Here is a 17,584-nt window from a genome sequence, read left to right on the forward strand (position 1 = left end):
GGCTTCCGCCCGCCCGGGGCCCACGGCCGGGAGAGCCGCACTGTGCCCGGCGGGCCGAGGTCCAGCGCAGCACGCTGCAATTCGACATAAGACAAGAGCTTTCTCCGGGACTGGGGGAGGTTGGCTCTGCCCCCCGAGCAGGGGCTGCCCCAGGGGACGCCCTCAGCCTCGCTGCTGCTCCCAGCGCACGGGGAGACGCATCTGCTGGTGTCCCCCCTCCTGTCCCTCTGCCTGGTGTGCTCGCGGTGGCAGAGCCCACGGCAGAACGCGTTCCCGGGAGGATCTCTGTGTCCTCCCGGCCCAGGCGGAGGGGATGTGCTCCTGAAGGGATGCTCTGGGAGGTCTGTGACCTGCTGGACACCTGGGTTCAGTGTGCACTGCAGACTGGGGTGCCCTGTGGCCGTGACCCCTGAGCAGGAGGCATGTCACACACCCCAGGCACCGGCTCCAGACTCGGCCACAGCTGGGGGGCACATACCCCCAAGTGACGGCAGCCCTACCTGCCGGGAGCAGCCCCAGGTACTGGTGGCTCCAGTATGGAACAGCCACTGGTGCCTGAGGAGCGAGGGGACAGAGCCCACTTTCCCGGGGACCGTCACTGAGCAGGTGAGGGGGTGTGCTAGCAAGCACAGGCCTCCTGCTCCAGATCCCTGCCTGGAGCTTGTCCCTCTAACAGGGATGATGGCAATCATCACCAGGGCGGGGGGAAAGGGGCAGGTCCCACCGGGACCCAACCCGCTCCACGGCTCCGGAGCAGGCGCCTGGGCACCCGTGGGCTCTGCACTGCTGCTCCCACGGGTGGCATCAAGGGGCCTTATGGCACCCTGATCCTGTTTGTCCTGATTCCTGAGGAGGGAGGTGCAGAGGCCTAATAGGCTGCTTTCGGGATCAGCCAGGTGATTTTCCAGCCTGGCGTGTCTTCTGAGTGCTCCCTTTGGCTGAGGGCTGAGGATGAATCCCTGGTGCACGTGCCACATGCGAGGCAGGACGCGCGTCATGACCATCACCGCGTTAATGGCCAGCATCCCGCTCCACCTGCCAGTGTGCTGCTGGCACCCATGGCCGTGCACCCCGTCCAGCTGGCTGTACCCCGCGGCAACAGGCAAATCCAGGTGGGTGCAGGAGGGGGAGACTGGGACACACCGGGGCTCAGGTGTAGAGGGATGAGTGCTTGAGAGTGGGAGGGGAACCGTACCGTGCAATGCTGTGGAGTATCGGCAGCAATGTTTATGGAGCATGTGATATGCTATAGGGCTTCACGGATGGTGAGGAAACCTCTGGAGAAGGGTGGGATTGGAACATGTGGGGGCCATGGGGCTCTCCCAATGCTCATGGTCTGCTTCTCTTCCATGGCAGGGCTCGGTGGGGCAGGCCAGGTGCCAGTGCAACCACTCTCCCGGTGGTATGGGGGCGCGGTGCCGGCGCAGCATGGCATTTGACTGCACGCCCCAGCCAGCAGCCTGGTGCCCTGACTGGATGGCAGGGCTCCCCGATGCCCTGCCCCTCTCCCACCTCTCCATCCCTGGCACCCACGACTCCCTCAGCCTGTTCGGTGGCCGACGCCTGCGGTGCCAGAGCTGGGGCCTGGAGTCCCAGCTGGCAGCTGGCGTCCGCTTCCTGGATGTGCGTTGCAAGCTGGTACGGGGCGAACTACACATCTACCATCTATGTACCTTCCAGCGGGCCAGCCTGCGGGGGGTCCTGCGCCGCACCCTGCGCTTCCTCCGTGCCCACCCCGGTGAGGCTGTGCTCATGCGCATCAAAGAGGAGCTGCCCATCTTCCCCCAGCCCGGCTTTGCCGCCCGGCTTCACCGCTGCTTGCTGGAGGAGGGAGGGGGCCGTGTGTGGTGCCGGGAGGAGGTGCCAACGCTGGGCCAGGCACGGGGGAAGATTGTGGTGCTGGAGGCACTGGCACGGGAGGTGCTGGGCATCCCCTACGAGCAGCTGAGCATCAGTGATGCCTGGAACGTGCTCTCACTCGAGCGCAAGTGGGCCCGGGCACGGCGGCACCTGGAGAAGGCAGCTGGCGGGGACCCCACCACCATCCACCTCACCTTCTGCTCTGGCAACGGGCTCTTCACCTGCCCAGAGGAGGTGGCCCGCTTCGTGAACCCCCGCTGCTACCAGCACCTACGGCGCAGGGGGGGGCAGCCCATGCACTGGGGAGTGGTCATCATGGACTTCCCTGGGGCAGGGCTCCTCCGGCTCATCGTGGAGAGCAACACGCCCCAGGCCAGCGGACGCATCACGGTGGCCCCTGGTACCCCCACGGCATCCCCACGGCACCCCCATGGCAGACGGGGTGGGCGCTGCTGCCGGCACAGCTCTGCTCACTGCCCGCACCGGCGTCTGTCAGGACGGACACTACTCCCAGCCCCACGCCTCTGTCGAAGGACATCAGTGCACGTAGAGCAAAAGCGGGTTTCTAGCTCCCACTGGGCGCCAAGAAGCCTTCGCATGACAATGGTGTGACAGTGCCAGATGTGGCAGGGTTGGCAGCTGTGGTTGGAGCCAGGCAGCCTGGGAACCTGCCCCCTGCATGCTGCTCTCCCCTGAGGAGCCAGGTATGGTCCTGGTGCAGCACTGGGCCAGCTGGGTCCCCGGCAGAGCTGCAGGGACGGGTGGAGCAACAAGGTCCTGACTTTCCTCCTCTCAGGCCGATGAGTCCACCCAAAATGTCTCTCTGCAAAACAGTCCCTTTCAAGGGTAAATAAAAATAAAAAGAAGCTAGGAAAGCACTCCCTGTCTTGCCATTTCATAGCAGAAAAGACCTTTTGGTTTTGCTTCTCAGCTGTAAAAGAGTCTGTACCCCTCTGTCTATGGCTGAAGCACAGTTAAATTGGTATTTGTAACCATCTTTCTCTTAAAGCAGAGCTGCAAGAGGTCAGAGGAGGAGGAATTCATTTCAAAGGTGACAACAGACAGTTAGGAACATCTTTCCCCTTGTTATTTTAGCTTTGTTTTTTTCTTGCAGGGGCTTTCCCCAAAAGTCAGGACTCTTAGAGAGAGGCAGCTTCAGCAGGCATCGTCAATCCCATGCACAGAGAACTGGATGGCCACAGCAGCGGTGATTCAGACAGGACTACTCTGTCCCAAGGTTGCACACCTGGGGATGCTGCACAGGGCAAAGCCCAGTGGTTTGCAACAGCGTGGGCAGCATGGATAAGGCAGTTTGTAGATCCACAAAAGTAGAATAAAAAAATATCCTAAAACACATGTTTTGCCAGTGTCTGCCCTACCTGCAGAAAATAAATTAGCAATTTAAATAGACTGGCAAGTCACAGGACACTAGCTCCTTGGAGCAGAAAGAGGTCCCAGAGGAGAAAGCACCAAACTGTCAGCTGCACTGAAGCACGAAGGTGAGAAAAAGAAGAGAAAAGCTCAGCCCTGGCCTGCCAAAATGTGAAGAATGGCCTCAAGAACAGTCTCATGGGAAACACAGCTGGGCTCAGTGCCTGCTGGAGGGGATGCCACAGGATTTCCTGGCCGGAGGAGAGGACATTGTTTGCTCCACAAGAGCTGGCCCTGACTGGAAACATGGCTCTCAGTGGTGAGTATGTTCATCCGCTGGCCCTGGGTGGGCTGCGGCGGCTCTGCCTGGGGAGCAGGTGAGGACAGAGCCCGTGCTGCAAAGAGCCAGATGGGAGGGGAGCAGGTGACAGTGCGCAGGGGGTGATGGAGGTGACAGAGGAATCTGTCTCTGGGCTTTGTGAGATGGGAGAAGAATGAAATCTCTCCATTAAACTAGATACATGACAAACGCACTGGTGATATCTGGGGTTCCAGTGTCCTGCTTCGTTGGCTGCCAACGCCTCAGCATGACAGCTCAAGGTATCACTCTCACGTGATGGCTCGAGGTATCATTCTCATGCTGGAAAAATGGGTGCCATTGAGGGAGGGCCAGGCAGGTCGGCGGCCTGTCCTGGCCCTCCAGGGACACACAGTGCCGTGGGGAGTGGGGCAGGGCACAGGCAGAACCGTTGCAGTTCCCCGAAGCGGCTCTGCAGGCTGGGTGGTTCTGCTCTCGCTTAGGGCAAGGGCTGCCTGCACGGCTGTGGAGCTGTACCCATGCCGTGCCCCAGCTTGCTGGCAGGGCAGAAGCACTGCTTGGGATTCCCCGCTGGGCAGAACCACTTGTTTACTCCCTACCACACAAGTGTTGAGATAACTTCGATGTTATCTACTCCCCCAGCATCCTGTTTGGCGGGCCTTTATCTGTGCCATGCATGTGTTGCTGCTGATGGGCACCAGGGAGTCAGCAGACAGCGTGGGCAGGGGTACCTGGGTGGCAGTGCTGCCCAGTGGAAAGGGTCTTCATCACCAGTGTGGCACGAGGCAGAAAGCTATCCTATGCTGAGATCAAAGAAACATCTCTGAGAGGGACTGAGTGGGGTGGACAGGAGTGATTTGCCCAAAACTACCCCTGCATCCTGCAGCTGGGGGTGCCCCAGCACTGTGAGGTCCCTGTAGGTGGGGGGTGCGGGGTGCTGTGGCCCGTGCAGGCTGTCTTGGAAGTATCCCTGTCCTTGTGGTCCTGGCTAATCCTTGCAACCATTGCACCCCTTCCAAGCCAGGGTAGCATTCCCATAATGTGTTCCTGTGGCTAAACACTCAAATTCTGAGAAAGATTTTATCAGGCACTGCTTTGCTCCAGGGCTGTCAGGGGAGGGTCCAGCTGCTTGGGCTGCAGGCCAGCTGTCACACTAAGAGATGTGCCCAAAGGCACTCTGCAGCTCAGGGACACCCTTTGGGTCAAACAGCCCCTGGGCACCTGTGGTGGGTGAGACCTGTCCCCTGCCTGTGCTCAGGAGGTGCCTCCAAAGACTCCACTCAGCAGGGCATTGGAGGACCTGGGGAGAGCCACCCTGTTCCCCCGGGTGGAGTGGGGGGACGGCGGGAGCGGGGAGGCACCCCAGCAGGGTGTGGGTCCTTGCTGGCACCACGTCATGCTCCTGCAGGGGTGCTGCTGGGTGCCTCCTTGCTCCAGAGGGCTGCTGAGCCCTCCCTGGTGACAGGGACGAGGGGACCAGGGGGCTCCCCAGGAAGGCGCTCACTGTATCGCTGGCAGCAGCTGACCCGGGCGGGCGGTGTCAGGGTGACTTGGTTCCTCTGCGGTTTGCAGGGGGATATTGCACAAGGAGGGGAACAGGCTGTGCCGTGTGGGGTGGGACCCTCTGCTGAAAACAACACGAGTGTGGCTCTGCATGGAGGGTTTGTGGTGTGCTAGTGATGGGGGTGCCTCTTGCACCCCCTGCCCCAGGGTCTCACTCCACGAGGTCCTGGGCACTCCCTGAGGACACAGTGCATGGCACAGGCTGGTCTTGGCCCTGTGGCTCCACAGAGGCTAAGCCCCAGGGCGTCTGCCCACCTCTGCCAGCACCCACCTCTCCTTGCAGCATGTACAGCCCTTGTTACCGTGGGTCCCACGCACACCTGGGTGCTCCCAGTGCCGTTGGGATACCCGTGCAGGCATTTACACCCTGCCCTGTGCATGACACACTGCCCGCGGCATGGCCGAGCATTCCAAGAACATCAGCCTGGGCGGGCAGCAATAGCTGCAGTGGCCAAACCGCTTCCCTCCAGTGAGCCCTGCAGTCGCAGCCTGTGGCTGGGTTGGCCAGCCCCACCGGCTGCACGGCACCCTCAGCAGTGGTTTGGAAATGGCATGCATGAGGCACCCATGCCCCTTCCCCACAGATACAGCCTGCAGCAGGGCTCTTACGGGAGAGAGCATCGTTGCCTCCATCTGTGGCTCAGGACCAGGACACAGTAAAGGAGGCACATTTCTATTCCAGATTCCTGCAGGGCCCAGAGGGACAGTGAGGAGGTGACACAGGAAAGTGCCTTTGTACCTGCTCCCCTGAGCCCCTGCTTAGTGAGGCCCTGGCTTGCAGCTTGTGATGTGCCCTCAGAGGGGTGGCAGGGGTGACAGGATACCCCATCCTGCTGCCTGGGAAATCCCTGCACTGCTCAGCTCGTAAGGCAGGGACAGGCCCTTCCTTGGTAAGTGAGTGAGCAGGAACCCAGCAGCGAGCATGTGCCCACAGCATCCTGAATCCTTCCTGGGAAGCCAGCCTTGGAAACCACCTGAGACGTGAAAGGGCTCCTGGTGATTAGCCAACTCCCAGCAAAGCTGATTTGGGTATTTTCTCCTTCCCACCACCTGTACTTTTTTCCATTACCTGCAAAGCAACCCTTGGTACTGGTCCTGCCATGCAGGACCCCCTCTCAGAGCCCAGGGTACCTGTCCCCACAAACAGCTTTGAGCTTGGCCACGTTCTGCCATTCACAGTGGCAGCCTCTGGGTCTCAGCCACTTTGCTTCTGTTTTTAAAACAATACCAGAAGCTATCTGTAGTTACAAAAATAAAGGTGTGCATATTTTTTTCTACTGCTCTGCTGTACCGTGTCGGGTCTCAGCAGAAGTGAAAATGACAGGGGCACAGCCTGCTCCTCCCCAGGCCTGTGCACCTCTGATTCCCAGGGGGGTGTCCCATTGCATGGGAGAGGTAGCTCCCACCCTGCCTGCGTGACCCTCAGCATTTCAAGATGCTCTCCTGCCCCAGCAGCTGCCCCTCAGCCTCTCTGCCTACCTGACTACTTCTTCCCTTGCCATAATTGTGAACCCTCTGCACGTGAGCTGCTAGAAAGCAGGTGCTCCTGAATTACTGGACATACAGACTCATCCTCAGAAATTTCATACAATTGCAGTAAAATGTTTTGCAAGGAAGATACCCAGAGACAGGAACCAAGTTTAATTTACATTGGCTAAGTATAAAATCATTGTAGTGGGTTGCGGCTTTTCTGGGATGGGTTCCTCCTTTTGTCTAGTATGAGTCCCACTGGAGCAGCATCATTTTCACTGGAAATGGAAAATGCATATGACCTGCATGGCTTTCTCTTTGGCTTTAGCTGGAAATGAGCAGAGTAATTCCTGCAGAAAACCCTGCCAAGGCAATTTTACTTCGAAGCAGAACAGGGTAAGGAAAGATTTATGATGATTCAAGAATGATCCAAGGGGAGGTGGACACAATGAGGCATGTTCCTGAAACATTGGTGGAAGTTCATAAAGGATATTTACAACTCAGGGGAAGTTCCTCTGGCATGTTCTTGGACCTTTCTGCTAAAGACTTAAAGGCAAAGACAGGAAAATACATTGTGTAAGTCTTTTTATAACTCTTTTATAAACGATATACGAAGATTCACAGCCAGAGCAAAAAGCCTGCGAGCAAGGAGAACATCTGGCACAGGAGCTGGGAGGCTGCAAGCCACACTCCTGCTCAGCCCACGTGGGAGCTCATCACACCTCATCCCTCCTCTGTCCTCCGACCACCAGTGTGGGCACTGCGACATGGACATGGTGGGTGAGGGAGGTCTTGGTGCCCTGGGCACCGTGGGCTGAGGCTGGACCCTTCCCCAGGTGCTCGGGCAGGCCCAGCTTATTGCAGGTTGGCTCCCGTGGTGGCATGGGGATGCGCCTGGCTCCCATGCTGTGGGGCAAGTGCTGAGCTAAGTCCTGCCAGGGCTGTCCCCACTGTTCCCCTCCAGCCCTGGGCTGGGAGCAGGGTCTCTGGAGGTGGGAGAGCCCCGCGGTGGGGCAGGCAGGCGCACAGGGCAGGATGCGGGCTGGCAGCAAGGCTGGGGCGGGAGGGGAAGAGGCCAAGGGCAGGGAGCGATGCGTTGTGCGCTCGGAGGAAGTATGAGCACCGCTGCCTGCCAAAGGACAGACGTGTCCGCGGCGCTGACATGGTAGGTCCCACTCCTTTCCTTGGGGATGAGTCGGGGTCTACCTGGAAAAGGGGGTTAGGGGAGGGCAGGGCTGTGGGCAGGTGCTGCCAGGAACTGGTGCCTCTGCCAGGCACCCATGGGGTGGACCCGGGCTGCTCCAGAGAGACCCTGCCCCGGGCAGTGAGGCCATGTCGGGCACACAGGGCACTGCTGCCGCAGAGGCAGATGCCAGCCCTGGGTTGATGGGGAGGGGTGGGGGGCACAAGGCATGCCCTAGATTTAGGGGCTCCCCAGAAGTGAACTGCACTGCTGGCACAGCCTCTCCTCCCCCACAGCCCAGCTGTGCTGTGGGCACAGCCCCCCCAAAACACCTTGCTGGAGAGACCCTTTATGCAGCAGAACCATACCTGGCCAGCGGCACCATGTGTGCCTGCGTGCAAGCCAGTACGAAAGCAACATGCCCTTGTGGCTACCAGGACTGCCTTGCAGTGATGTGGGTGCACAGTGGGGTGTGTGAGCTCCCGTGGGACGTGCATGCTCATGCCTCCCTCTCTGGCATGCAGGGCACTGCTGCGGGACTGCGGTCTGCTGGGAGGACATGGGCTCTGGGCTCCTGTGGCATCTTCTACCTGGGCATTGCTGCCATCGCATGGGGTAAGCTGTTTGCCGCCTGCTCAGTGAGCCCAGCGTGACCCTGCTGCCGAGGTGCCTGCAGGTCTGGGAAACTGGAGAAAGCAGCAATGTTATTTTGGGGGCTCGTCAGTCACACCCCCCATGGCTACCAGCCCCAGGGCTGGATAGTTCTGGGTTGGGAGGGTGATGCATCTGCCTGTGCCAGCTCCCTCCAGCTAGACCCATAGCAGGACCATGCTCCCTAAGGAGGGCCAAGCCATGCGTGTGGTCCCCACAAAGTATCTGGTTCCCCAGATGCAGCATGGCAGCCAGTGCATTGTACTGTGAACTGGAGAAAGGCAAGCAGCATCTCTACACGCTGCCTACGGCCATGCTCGTGCTGCAGAGCTGGGCATGGACATAGCCACAGGACCCACAGGTCTGGTGCTGCTAATTGACATCAGGAGAATAACTGACATCAGTAGAAACTGATTTGGTTTTGCTGTCTGTAGGGTATTTCCTTCACGTTAGCATTGCACAGTGCAAAACCTGCCAGTGCCTGCTCTGTTCCTAGAGATCCGAGAGAGCTGGGTTATTTTCTGAAGGACCTTTCATGACTGAATTAAGGAACAGAGGCAAATGCAGAAATGTCAGGAGGAGGCTGAGATTTAGCTCTGAGGGGAAAACAAAAATGTAAAGGCACTCTGAGTGTGGTGGGTGTGGAGCACTGCCCTGGGGGAGGCACTGGCGGCTGCCAGGGGCGTCGAGGGGTCGAAAGGGGCAGGCAAACAGCATTCACCTGGGGGTTCAGCACCAGGTGGGGCAGGAGAGGTAACATAAGGCTGAGGGGAAGGAGTAGGGATGAGCTGTGCTACAGAGGGTGTTACTGGCAGAGCTGGAGGAAAGGCAGGAGAACACGTGGAAGATGGGCACATAGCAGATGGTCTTTCTTGGTTTGGGGATGTCATGTGTGAGTGTAGCAGGGCAGCTGCCCTGAGATGTGCTGCGGGGGTAGTGAGGGCCAGGAGGTGGGTGGTGGGAGCTGAAGATGAGGCAGGCTCCCAGGAAATGCCCTGAGCTTCTGTCCTGCAGCCCCAAGCTCCCAAGGGGTGAAAAGGAGGGCTGTTGCTGAAGGCCAAATTTTCCTTGGCTTCAGTTTTATTGAACAAAGTGGATAGTTTGCTCTTTCACAAGGAAAACCAGACAAATTATGGGACTTTTGCTTAGAAAAATGTGTGATTACTGACAAAACTAGAGCCCTAATTAGGCTTGGTAAAACCTAGATTTGCATCTAATCTGCAGTGCCCAGACCTTTTCCTGCCTGACCACAGTGTGATACACTCTCCTGAGACATAGAGTACCCCAGGCTGGTTGTCCGGAGCAAATTTGTTTCCCCATCTCACTTTCTGCACAGATGGAGATAGGATCCCGGTATCACTTTTCAGCTGTGGAGACACCGGCTTCTGGGGAGGAGGGAGGAAGCTTTTGTTTTGTGGCTAAAATCCTTTGATTGCATCAAGTTGCGGTGTGAACTGCTGTAAATAAGAGCAGGGTTTCAGCAAAGTGCCTTTCACTTTTGGGTGTGTGTTCCAGTTAATCTCTGGCTTTGCCCTGACTGGTAGGCATGACCAGGATGTGAACTCGACTTTTGCAAGACATTATTTTGCAATACTGAATTTTACAAGGCTCTTCAGACCATCTCTGGCTCAGATGACCAGTATGAGATCCAAATGCTTTTGGGGTTGAGGGCATGCTTGTTGCTGTGCCTTGAGCTTGCCTTGAGCTGAGTCTCATGTAGAAGTGTAAAGCAAGAAAACTGAAGTGGTACACTTCTGTGTTCCAGGAAGGATCTTTGTTTAAGAAACCATCTTTATGTCGGATTTTCCCCTTTGGGAAACATTTGCATGCAGGGCAGCGGGGCTGTGAGGTTGGGCTTTCACCCCTTGTACTGGAGGAGGGGTTAACATCACCGCTTGGAGCTCTTCTGCTAGTTGTGCTCTGCCTGCCCCATCCCATGCTGCCCTCTGTCTCAGCCTTCACCCTGTCTCCCGCACCTTTCTCACCCCTGTGCTGTCCCCCTCTGTCCCACCTCAGCTCCTTCGGCCATGCCTGATCCACTCAGGTCTCCATTAGAGCCCCATTCTTACCCTTTGTCCCTTCCCCTCACCCAGCTGGTCACTGGCATCTCTTTGCCCTGATGCCAGCCCTAGCCCACCCTCACATCTCAAGTGACCCCATCCCCAACCTGACTCCTATCTTTTCTGCATCAATCCCAGACCTCATCCTCTCTCATAGGTGCAGTGACATGGGTGGAGGTGGGTGCCTGGACATACCACTACAGTGACCGAGGGGACTACGCATGGGAACAGGCCAGGAACTACTGCCAGACCTTCTTCACTGACCTGGTGGCAATCCAAAACAAGCAGGAGATCGAGTACCTCAACAGGAGCCTGCCCTTCCACAAGCGCTACTACTGGATTGGCATCCGCAAGCTGCATGGCACCTGGACCTGGGTGGGCACCAGGAAGGCGCTGACAAAGGAGGCGGAGAACTGGGCAGCCAGGGAGCCCAACAACCGCCGCTCCAACCAGGACTGCGTGGAGATCTACATCAAGAGGCCACAGGAGTCGGGCAAGTGGAACGATGAGTCCTGCAACCAGAAGAAAAAGGCGCTGTGCTATCGGGGTGAGTGGGAGGATCGCAGCATGGACTGAGATTGGGTGGGCTGGGGACCTCAGTAGGGTGACCAGCAGCTCCTGATGACCATCCTCTGTGTGCACAGCTTCCTGCCAGCCCTTCCAGTGCAGCCAGCGTGGCGAGTGTGTGGAGACCATTGGGAGCTACCGCTGCGAGTGCTACCCCGGCTTCCATGGCCCTGAGTGCGAGAACGGTGAGCCATTCATCCCCATCCCTCCCTCCCTGCTGGAGATGTCGCCTGAGCTCCGGTGGCAGAGTGGGCAAGTTTGATGTGCTCCTTACGGGCTGGTGGTGCCATGTCTCTCCCAGTTGTGCAGTGTGCCAAGCTCGAGCCCAGGGGAGTGCACATGAACTGCAGCCATCCCTACGGAGACTTCAGCTACAACTCCACCTGTGTGTTCAGGTGCCAGGAGGGGTTTGAGCAGCGAGGAGCAGACACGCTGCGGTGCCTGCCTTCCCAGCAGTGGTCAGCAGACACCCCCACGTGCACAGGTAGGGCCTGCCAGGACCTGGGGGTCTCAGGGATGTGGCATTGATGTTTTGCAGGGGCCAGCCCTGCGTGCCCAATGCTGCTCAGACAAGCAACGGGCTAGATTTGCCATGCCCCTGCCCTTCAGGGAAGCAGCTCTTGGTGCTGCATGTGGGGAGCAGTTTCCTGGTAAGGCTGTGAAGGGCAGAGTGTCTGTGAGCTCTGAAGAAGCCCCCTGCTCTCCCCGGCTGTCACAGTACTCTTGCTCACTGTCCTGAATCCCACACAGATGCCAGCAACTTGTGTGTACTTGAGCCTGGGGGCAGGATGGTGTCTTGGCACCTCCATCACTCCAGTTGCATGGTCTCCATTGCCCCAAGCCCACACCAATCCACCTTGGGAAGGTGCTCAGCATCTCAGGGGTCCTCAGAGAAGAGTGAACGGGGGTTGCTGTCCCATGACTAAGGGAAGGATGTGTACTGGCACGGGTGGGCTTCCTTGAGCATGGTGATGACCCATAAGATCAGGTTAGATACAAGCTGGGAGGGATGGACTGAAGCAGGAAGCCGCAGAAGAGAGAAAGTTGTGGCATGTTATGCTGCAGGGGCAGGGAAAGTCTTCCTATCAGCAGCTCAAGGGTTTGCGGCCAGGCACTGGGCACTCCAGAGAGGTGCTGGGCTTTTTTGGGGGTGTGAGAGCCTTGCTTCACCTTCCCTGTGCTGCTGCATGGTGCATCTGCAGCCTTGCTAAAGGATGGGATGAACTGAGGACTGGAGCAGACATGGGACACAACTGGGGACTCTCTGTATTGGGACACCCAGCGGGAGGGGGCAGAGGGTGAGCACAGTCATTTTTAAAAAACAAAAAGCCTGTCTTGAAGTTAGTGCTCCAAATGATGCCTGTGGTCCAACTCAGGGCTTGCTTTAGGCAGCTGAGACCAGAAAAACTTTCTGCAGTTAAGGGGAACAGGCAGGAGATGGGATGTGCATGTTCCACAGCCAGCATCCCCAGTGGTGGCAGGGTCAGGAGCTGGCTCCCAATTTTGTAAACGTCCCCGCAAACAAGCTGGGCTGAGCCTGTGAGCCTGCCTGCCCTAGGCTTTTCAAGTTCTCAAAGGCTTGCTTTCCCATCTTAGCTTTGCCTGATGGCTGTACGTATAACTGATTTTTTCTTTTTTTCTGAAGAATCAGATGAGTCAGTTGCCTTTGCTGATAATGAAGCTGTGTTAGCAAGCATTGCCAGTTATGTTTACTCCAAAAACGAGCACAGGCTCCTGCTGTAGCAAGGCTGATGCTACTGTGGGCACAGTGAGGGATGAGGCTGCCTGCCCTGCCCTCACACACCGTCCTGTGTCTGCCTGCAGCTGTCCCTTACAGTCCAAAGCCACCTGGCGTTCTTCCCCTGCTGCCATGACAAGGATGGGGGCAGGTCTCTGCTCCCCTCCAGGGAGGAAGGCGAGTGGGACTGCAGCAGCCGTGGACCTTCGTCCCGGGGGCTGTGACCGGGGCTAGCACAAGGAATAAACAGGGCTCTGGCAGAGCTGCAACCACCCTCCCCAGGAAATCATTTGTATAGTTGAAAAATTATTGTACTGAATATGTTTTGAAGAGGCTAGACTTGTTTGGGTGAGAAAGGTAAACCAAAGACGTATCACCACAGATTTGGTTTTGTTTGACTGAGATTCAGCTCTAATGCCTAGATTTAATATAATCTATCCTGTTCCTGAGACTTGCTCTCCCATTGCAGCCATCAGCTGCCCAGTGCTCAGTGCTCCAGACCAAGGAGAGCTGAACTGCTCCCACCTCTATGGGGACTTCACCTTTGGATCCAAATGTGCCTTCTCCTGCCAGACAGGGTTTGCACTGACAGGGCCAGAGAGCCGCGAGTGCACGGCCACAGGGACATGGACTGGGGACTCACCACACTGTGAAGGTAATGCTGCTGCTAGAGCTCAGGGTGTCACTGGCCTTGGGGTGACCATGGCATATTCTTCAGCCACTTGGTCCCAGGAGTTTAGTCTTGCAGTCCCCAAGCTCCTGTTTGAAGTGTGCCCCTTCGCCCTGCAGCCGTTGCCTGCCCAGTGCTCAGTGTGCCTGACCAAGGAGAGCTGAACTGTTCCCATCTCCATGGAGACTTCACCTTCGGATCCAGATGTGCCTTCTCCTGCCAGACGGGGTTTGCGCTGATGGGGCCAGAGAGCCGTGAGTGCACGGCCACAGGGACATGGACTGGGGACACCGCCCGATGCAAAGGTAGAATTGCTGCTCAAGATGTCACAGGCCTTAGGTTGACCCTAGGATATTCTCCAGTGTCTTGGTCCTTTTGTTCCAACAGTTGAGTCTCATAGTCCCCAGGCTCCTGCCTGAGGTGTATTTCTATCCCTGCAGCCATCGCCTGCCTGGCACTCAGCGCTCCAGACCAAGGAGAGCTGAACTGCTCCCACCTCTATGGGGACTTCACCTTCAGATCCAAATGTGCCTTCTCCTGCCAGACTGGATTTGCACTGATGGGGCCAGAGAGCCGTGAGTGCACGGCCACAGGGACATGGACTGGGGACTCACCACATTGTGAAGGTAATGCTGCTGCTAGAGCTCAGGGTGTCACTGACCTTGGGGTGACACCAGGATTTTCCCCAGCCTTTTGGTTCCAGCACTTTAGCCTTGTAGTCCTTCAGATTCCTGCTTGAAGTTTATCTCTATCCCTGCAGCCATCAGATGCCCAGTGCTCAGCGCTCCAGACGAAGGAGAGCTGAACTGCTCCCACCTCTATGGGGACTTCACCTTCGGATCCAAATGTACCTTCTCCTGCCAGACCGGATTTGTACTGACGGGGGCCGAGAGCCGTGAGTGCACGGCCACAGGGACATGGACTGGGGACTCACCACATTGTGAAGGTAATGCTGCTGCTAGAGCTCAGGGTGTCACTGACCTTGGGGTGACACCAGGATTTTCCCCAGCCTTTTGGTTCCAGCACTTTAGCCTTGTAGTCATTCAGATTCCTGCTTGAAGTTTATCTCTATCCCTGCAGCCATCAGCTGCCCAGTGCTCAGTGCTCCAGACCAAGGAGAGCTGAACTGCTCCCACCTCCACGGGGACTTTACCTTTGGCTCCACATGTGCCTTCTCCTGCCAGACTGGGTTTGTGCTGATGGGGCCAGAGAGTCGCAAGTGCACAGCCACAGGGACATGGACTGGGGACAACCCACGATGCAAAGGTAGAGTTGCTGCTCAAGGTGTCACAGGCCTTGGGATGACCCTGTGATGTTCTTGGGTGTCTTGGTCCTCTCATCCTAACAATGTAGTCTCCTAGTCCCCAAGTTCCTCAAGTGTGCTTCTTTACTCTGCAGCCATTACCTGCCCGGTGCTCAGTGCTCCAGACCAAGGAGAGCTGAACTGCTCCCACCTCCACGGGGACTTTACCTTTGGCTCCACATGTGCCTTCTCCTGCCAGACTGGGTTTGTGCTGATGGGGCCAGAGAGTCGCAAGTGCACAGCCACAGGGACATGGACTGGGGACAACCCACGATGCAAAGGTAGAGTTGCTGCTCAAGGTGTCACAGGCCTTGGGATGACCCTGTGATGTTCTTGGGTGTCTTGGTCCTCTCATCCTAACAATGTAGTCTCCTAGTCCCCAAGTTCCTCAAGTGTGCTTCTTTACTCTGCAGCCATTACCTGCCCGGTGCTCAGTGCTCCAGACCAAGGAGAGCTGAACTGCTCCCACCTCCATGGGGACTTTACCTTTGGCTCCACATGTGCCTTCTCCTGCCAGACGGGGTTTGTGCTGATGGGGCCAGAGACCCGTGAGTGCACAGCCACCGGGAGATGGACTGGGGATGCTCCACGATGCAAAGGTAGAGTTGCTGCTCAAGGTGTCACAGGCCTTAGGTTGACCCTAGGATGTCCTCCAGTGTCTTGATTCTTTCATCTCAACAGTTCAGTCTCATAGTCCCCAGGCTCCTGCTTGAAGTGTATCTCTACCCTGCAGCCACTGCCTGCCCAATGCTCAGTGCTCCCAGCTGGGGAGAGCTGAACTGCTCCCACCTCCATGGGAACTTTGCCTTCGGCTCCACGTGTGACTTCTCCTGCCAGACAGGGTTTGTGCTGATGGGGTTGGAGAGCCATGAGTGCACAGCCATGGGGACCTGGACTGGGGACACCCCACAGTGCAAAGGTATATCTTGTGATCACACACATGTCTGAAAGTGCTCTGTTGTAGCAGACTGCTTACCCCAGCATCCCCTTCCCCTTAGTACCACCTGCCCATGGTAGCTCGTCCCCTGGCTCCCCACATGTCCCCATCCCACCACCATCATTCCTGTCCTGTTGATGCTGCTGCTGTGCTTTATCTCCAGCCATCAGCTGCCCTGTGTTGGACCCTCCCAGCAGAGGCCAGCTGAGCTGCTCTCACGTGCACGGGAACTTCACATACAACTCCACATGCACTTTTTCCTGTGAGAAGGGGTTTCTTCGGATGGGAGCGGAGATGCTTTGGTGTGAAGCCACAGGGAACTGGACCAGGCATGCCCCTGTCTGTGAAGGTACGGTGGGACCCCCTGCTCCTCTAGCACTGGGGGGGTCCAGCCCCCAGCAGCACATCTTGAATGTGGTGGGGCACCCCAGAAGCTTGGGTGCTGTGAAGTCCTGACCACTTTCTAACCTGCAGCTCTGCTGATCTGTTTCAGAGGATGGTGCCCCCTTCCTAAAGCAAGTCCTGGCTTACAGCAGTGGCACGGCCCTGGCATTAGCTGGCATCGTCCTCTCAGGGATGCTTATTGCCCTCCTTGCCAAGCGACTCAGTAACAGAGGTACAAAAACGCCTCCCACACTTTGGTTGCTTTTTGGGGTTCTTGGACCAGGAAGTTAGAGAGTCCCAGGGGAGGGTGGAATGATCAGAAGAGTTTAACAGTGTGACTGCCTCAGTCCACATGTTTCATTTGCTCCGAGTCACTTTGGTCTGGCATCACCTCCTTGGCAGTTTGTCCAGCTGGAAGTGTCAGCAGCCAGGTTTGGAGGGCAGAGCTAGAAAAACACAATTGCAAAGGGGTAGAAGGCAATTACTTCAGCTCCCTCTCCCACTCCATCTTGTGCTTGTCAAACTTGGTTCAATTTCAGACGCTGCTACTGCAGCTTCTCAAGTCCTTCACTAAACAGAACTGGTTATTTCTTTTCTATCTGCACTACCCACATCGACATTTTGACACTGGTATCAGAGGAGAAGAAGAAGCTCCTGAACCCCACCAGGTGAGAACTGTGCTCTGCAGGAGGGTGGCTCTGCCCTGTGACCATCCCAGCCCCGCAGTCACCCCGCTGTCACCCAGATCTGCCCATGAGAGGCTGCTTTTATACACAGTGGGAGCCCTTTTGGGGCTGAGGGTCTGTGCTAACCCATGCCCTTCATGTTCCTGCCCTCTCCCCCAAGGCAATACCCTTGTGTCTGTTTTCTAGTGACTTAGGATCGCCGGGCATCTTCACCAACGCAGCGTATGACGCCAACCTGTAAGGTGAGCGCTGGTGCGACACTCACAGCACCCTGTGCTCTCACAGTGTGCTGGAAACGTTCCCCGCTGCTTCTGCTGGGAGCCACGTGTGGAAAATTCACCTGGGCATCTATCTTCCCAGCTGGGGTGCTCCCACGTGGGGACACCCCTTGGGAGGGGAAGGGGGGACCCACAATTTTCTGTGCTGCACTGAAGGGGGTAATGCCAGCTCTGGCTCTCCTGTACTTCCAGCCTGGCTGTGACCAAACTCCACCACGTCCCGCAGCACTGCCGGGGCCTCGAGGGACTTCACGCCTGTGGCTGCAGCCCGGACCCATGCTGCCGCGTGGAGACCACACCCACGCTGCGTGTGCACCCCCTGCCCTGTGGCCCGCACGCGTGAAGGCATCTGAAGACCAGCCTGGGGCCGTGGGCCGCCTCTCTCGCCTGCTGCCAGCCCCCTCCCCTCACGGAGCTGCCACCCTCCCTTTGGACGTTCCCCCGCGGCTCCCCCCACCCGTGCTTCTAGCGACAGGCTCGTGTCAGCGGGGCCTGAATAAACTCCCGTGTCTAACGAGTCGCCTCCGTGTGCTGGGTGCGGGTG

The 17,584-nt window shown here is 57.4% G+C and overlaps 3 protein-coding genes across 12 annotated transcripts in view; 2 read left to right on the top strand and 1 right to left on the bottom strand.

The window, feature by feature from the left end:
- The window catches only part of HTATIP2 (HIV-1 Tat interactive protein 2), a 3,357-nt gene extending 2,353 nt beyond the window's left edge, over positions 1–1,004 (bottom strand). The window contains exons 1-2 of the mRNA XM_026853982.1: positions 675–1,004; positions 501–555 (exon numbers count right to left, since the gene is read on the bottom strand). Coding sequence (XP_026709783.1) covers positions 501–555; positions 675–1,004 — 385 coding nt within the window. The remainder of the gene's footprint in view (positions 1–500; positions 556–674) is intronic.
- A 400-nt stretch (positions 1,005–1,404) lies between these two features.
- On the top strand, positions 1,405–2,620 carry LOC113483060 (1-phosphatidylinositol phosphodiesterase-like). The gene is given in 2 exon segments (XM_026854287.1): positions 1,405–2,296; positions 2,299–2,620. Coding segments are annotated over 2 exon segments (1,023 nt in total). The 3' UTR covers positions 2,430–2,620.
- Positions 2,621–7,689: 5,069 nt separating this feature from the next.
- Positions 7,690–17,540, top strand: SELP (selectin P). Of its 10 annotated transcripts, XM_026854116.1 has the most exons (17): positions 7,690–7,748; positions 8,291–8,381; positions 10,635–11,024; positions 11,122–11,229; positions 11,346–11,528; positions 13,252–13,437; positions 13,572–13,757; positions 13,893–14,078; positions 14,533–14,718; positions 14,851–15,036; positions 15,169–15,354; positions 15,489–15,674; positions 15,856–16,041; positions 16,186–16,308; positions 16,714–16,744; positions 16,949–17,004; positions 17,233–17,540. In XM_026854116.1, the coding sequence occupies exons 1-16, from the start codon at positions 7,746–7,748 to the stop codon at positions 17,001–17,003; spliced, it is 2,472 nt and encodes an 823-aa protein (XP_026709917.1). In that variant the 5' UTR covers positions 7,690–7,745; the 3' UTR covers position 17,004; positions 17,233–17,540. The 10 variants fall into 10 exon arrangements, with proteins under 10 accessions (XP_026709917.1, XP_026709920.1, XP_026709919.1 ...); XM_026854119.1 differs by lacking the exon at positions 15,169–15,354; XM_026854118.1 differs by lacking the exon at positions 14,533–14,718.
- The last annotated feature ends 44 nt before the right edge of the window (positions 17,541–17,584 follow it).

Source organism: Athene cunicularia (assembly GCF_003259725.1).
Source record: "Athene cunicularia isolate RWA chromosome 8 unlocalized genomic scaffold, athCun1 chr8_part1, whole genome shotgun sequence".
Taxonomy (NCBI): Eukaryota; Metazoa; Chordata; class Aves; order Strigiformes; family Strigidae; genus Athene; species Athene cunicularia.

Coding starts and splice junctions, on each gene's coding strand:
- SELP (XM_026854116.1), top strand. Junction 13,758..13,892: donor GGACACCGCCCGATGCAAAG/GTAGAATTGCTG, acceptor CTATCCCTGCAG/CCATCGCCTGCCTGGCACTC. Junction 16,042..16,185: donor GCATGCCCCTGTCTGTGAAG/GTACGGTGGGAC, acceptor GATCTGTTTCAG/AGGATGGTGCCCCCTTCCTA.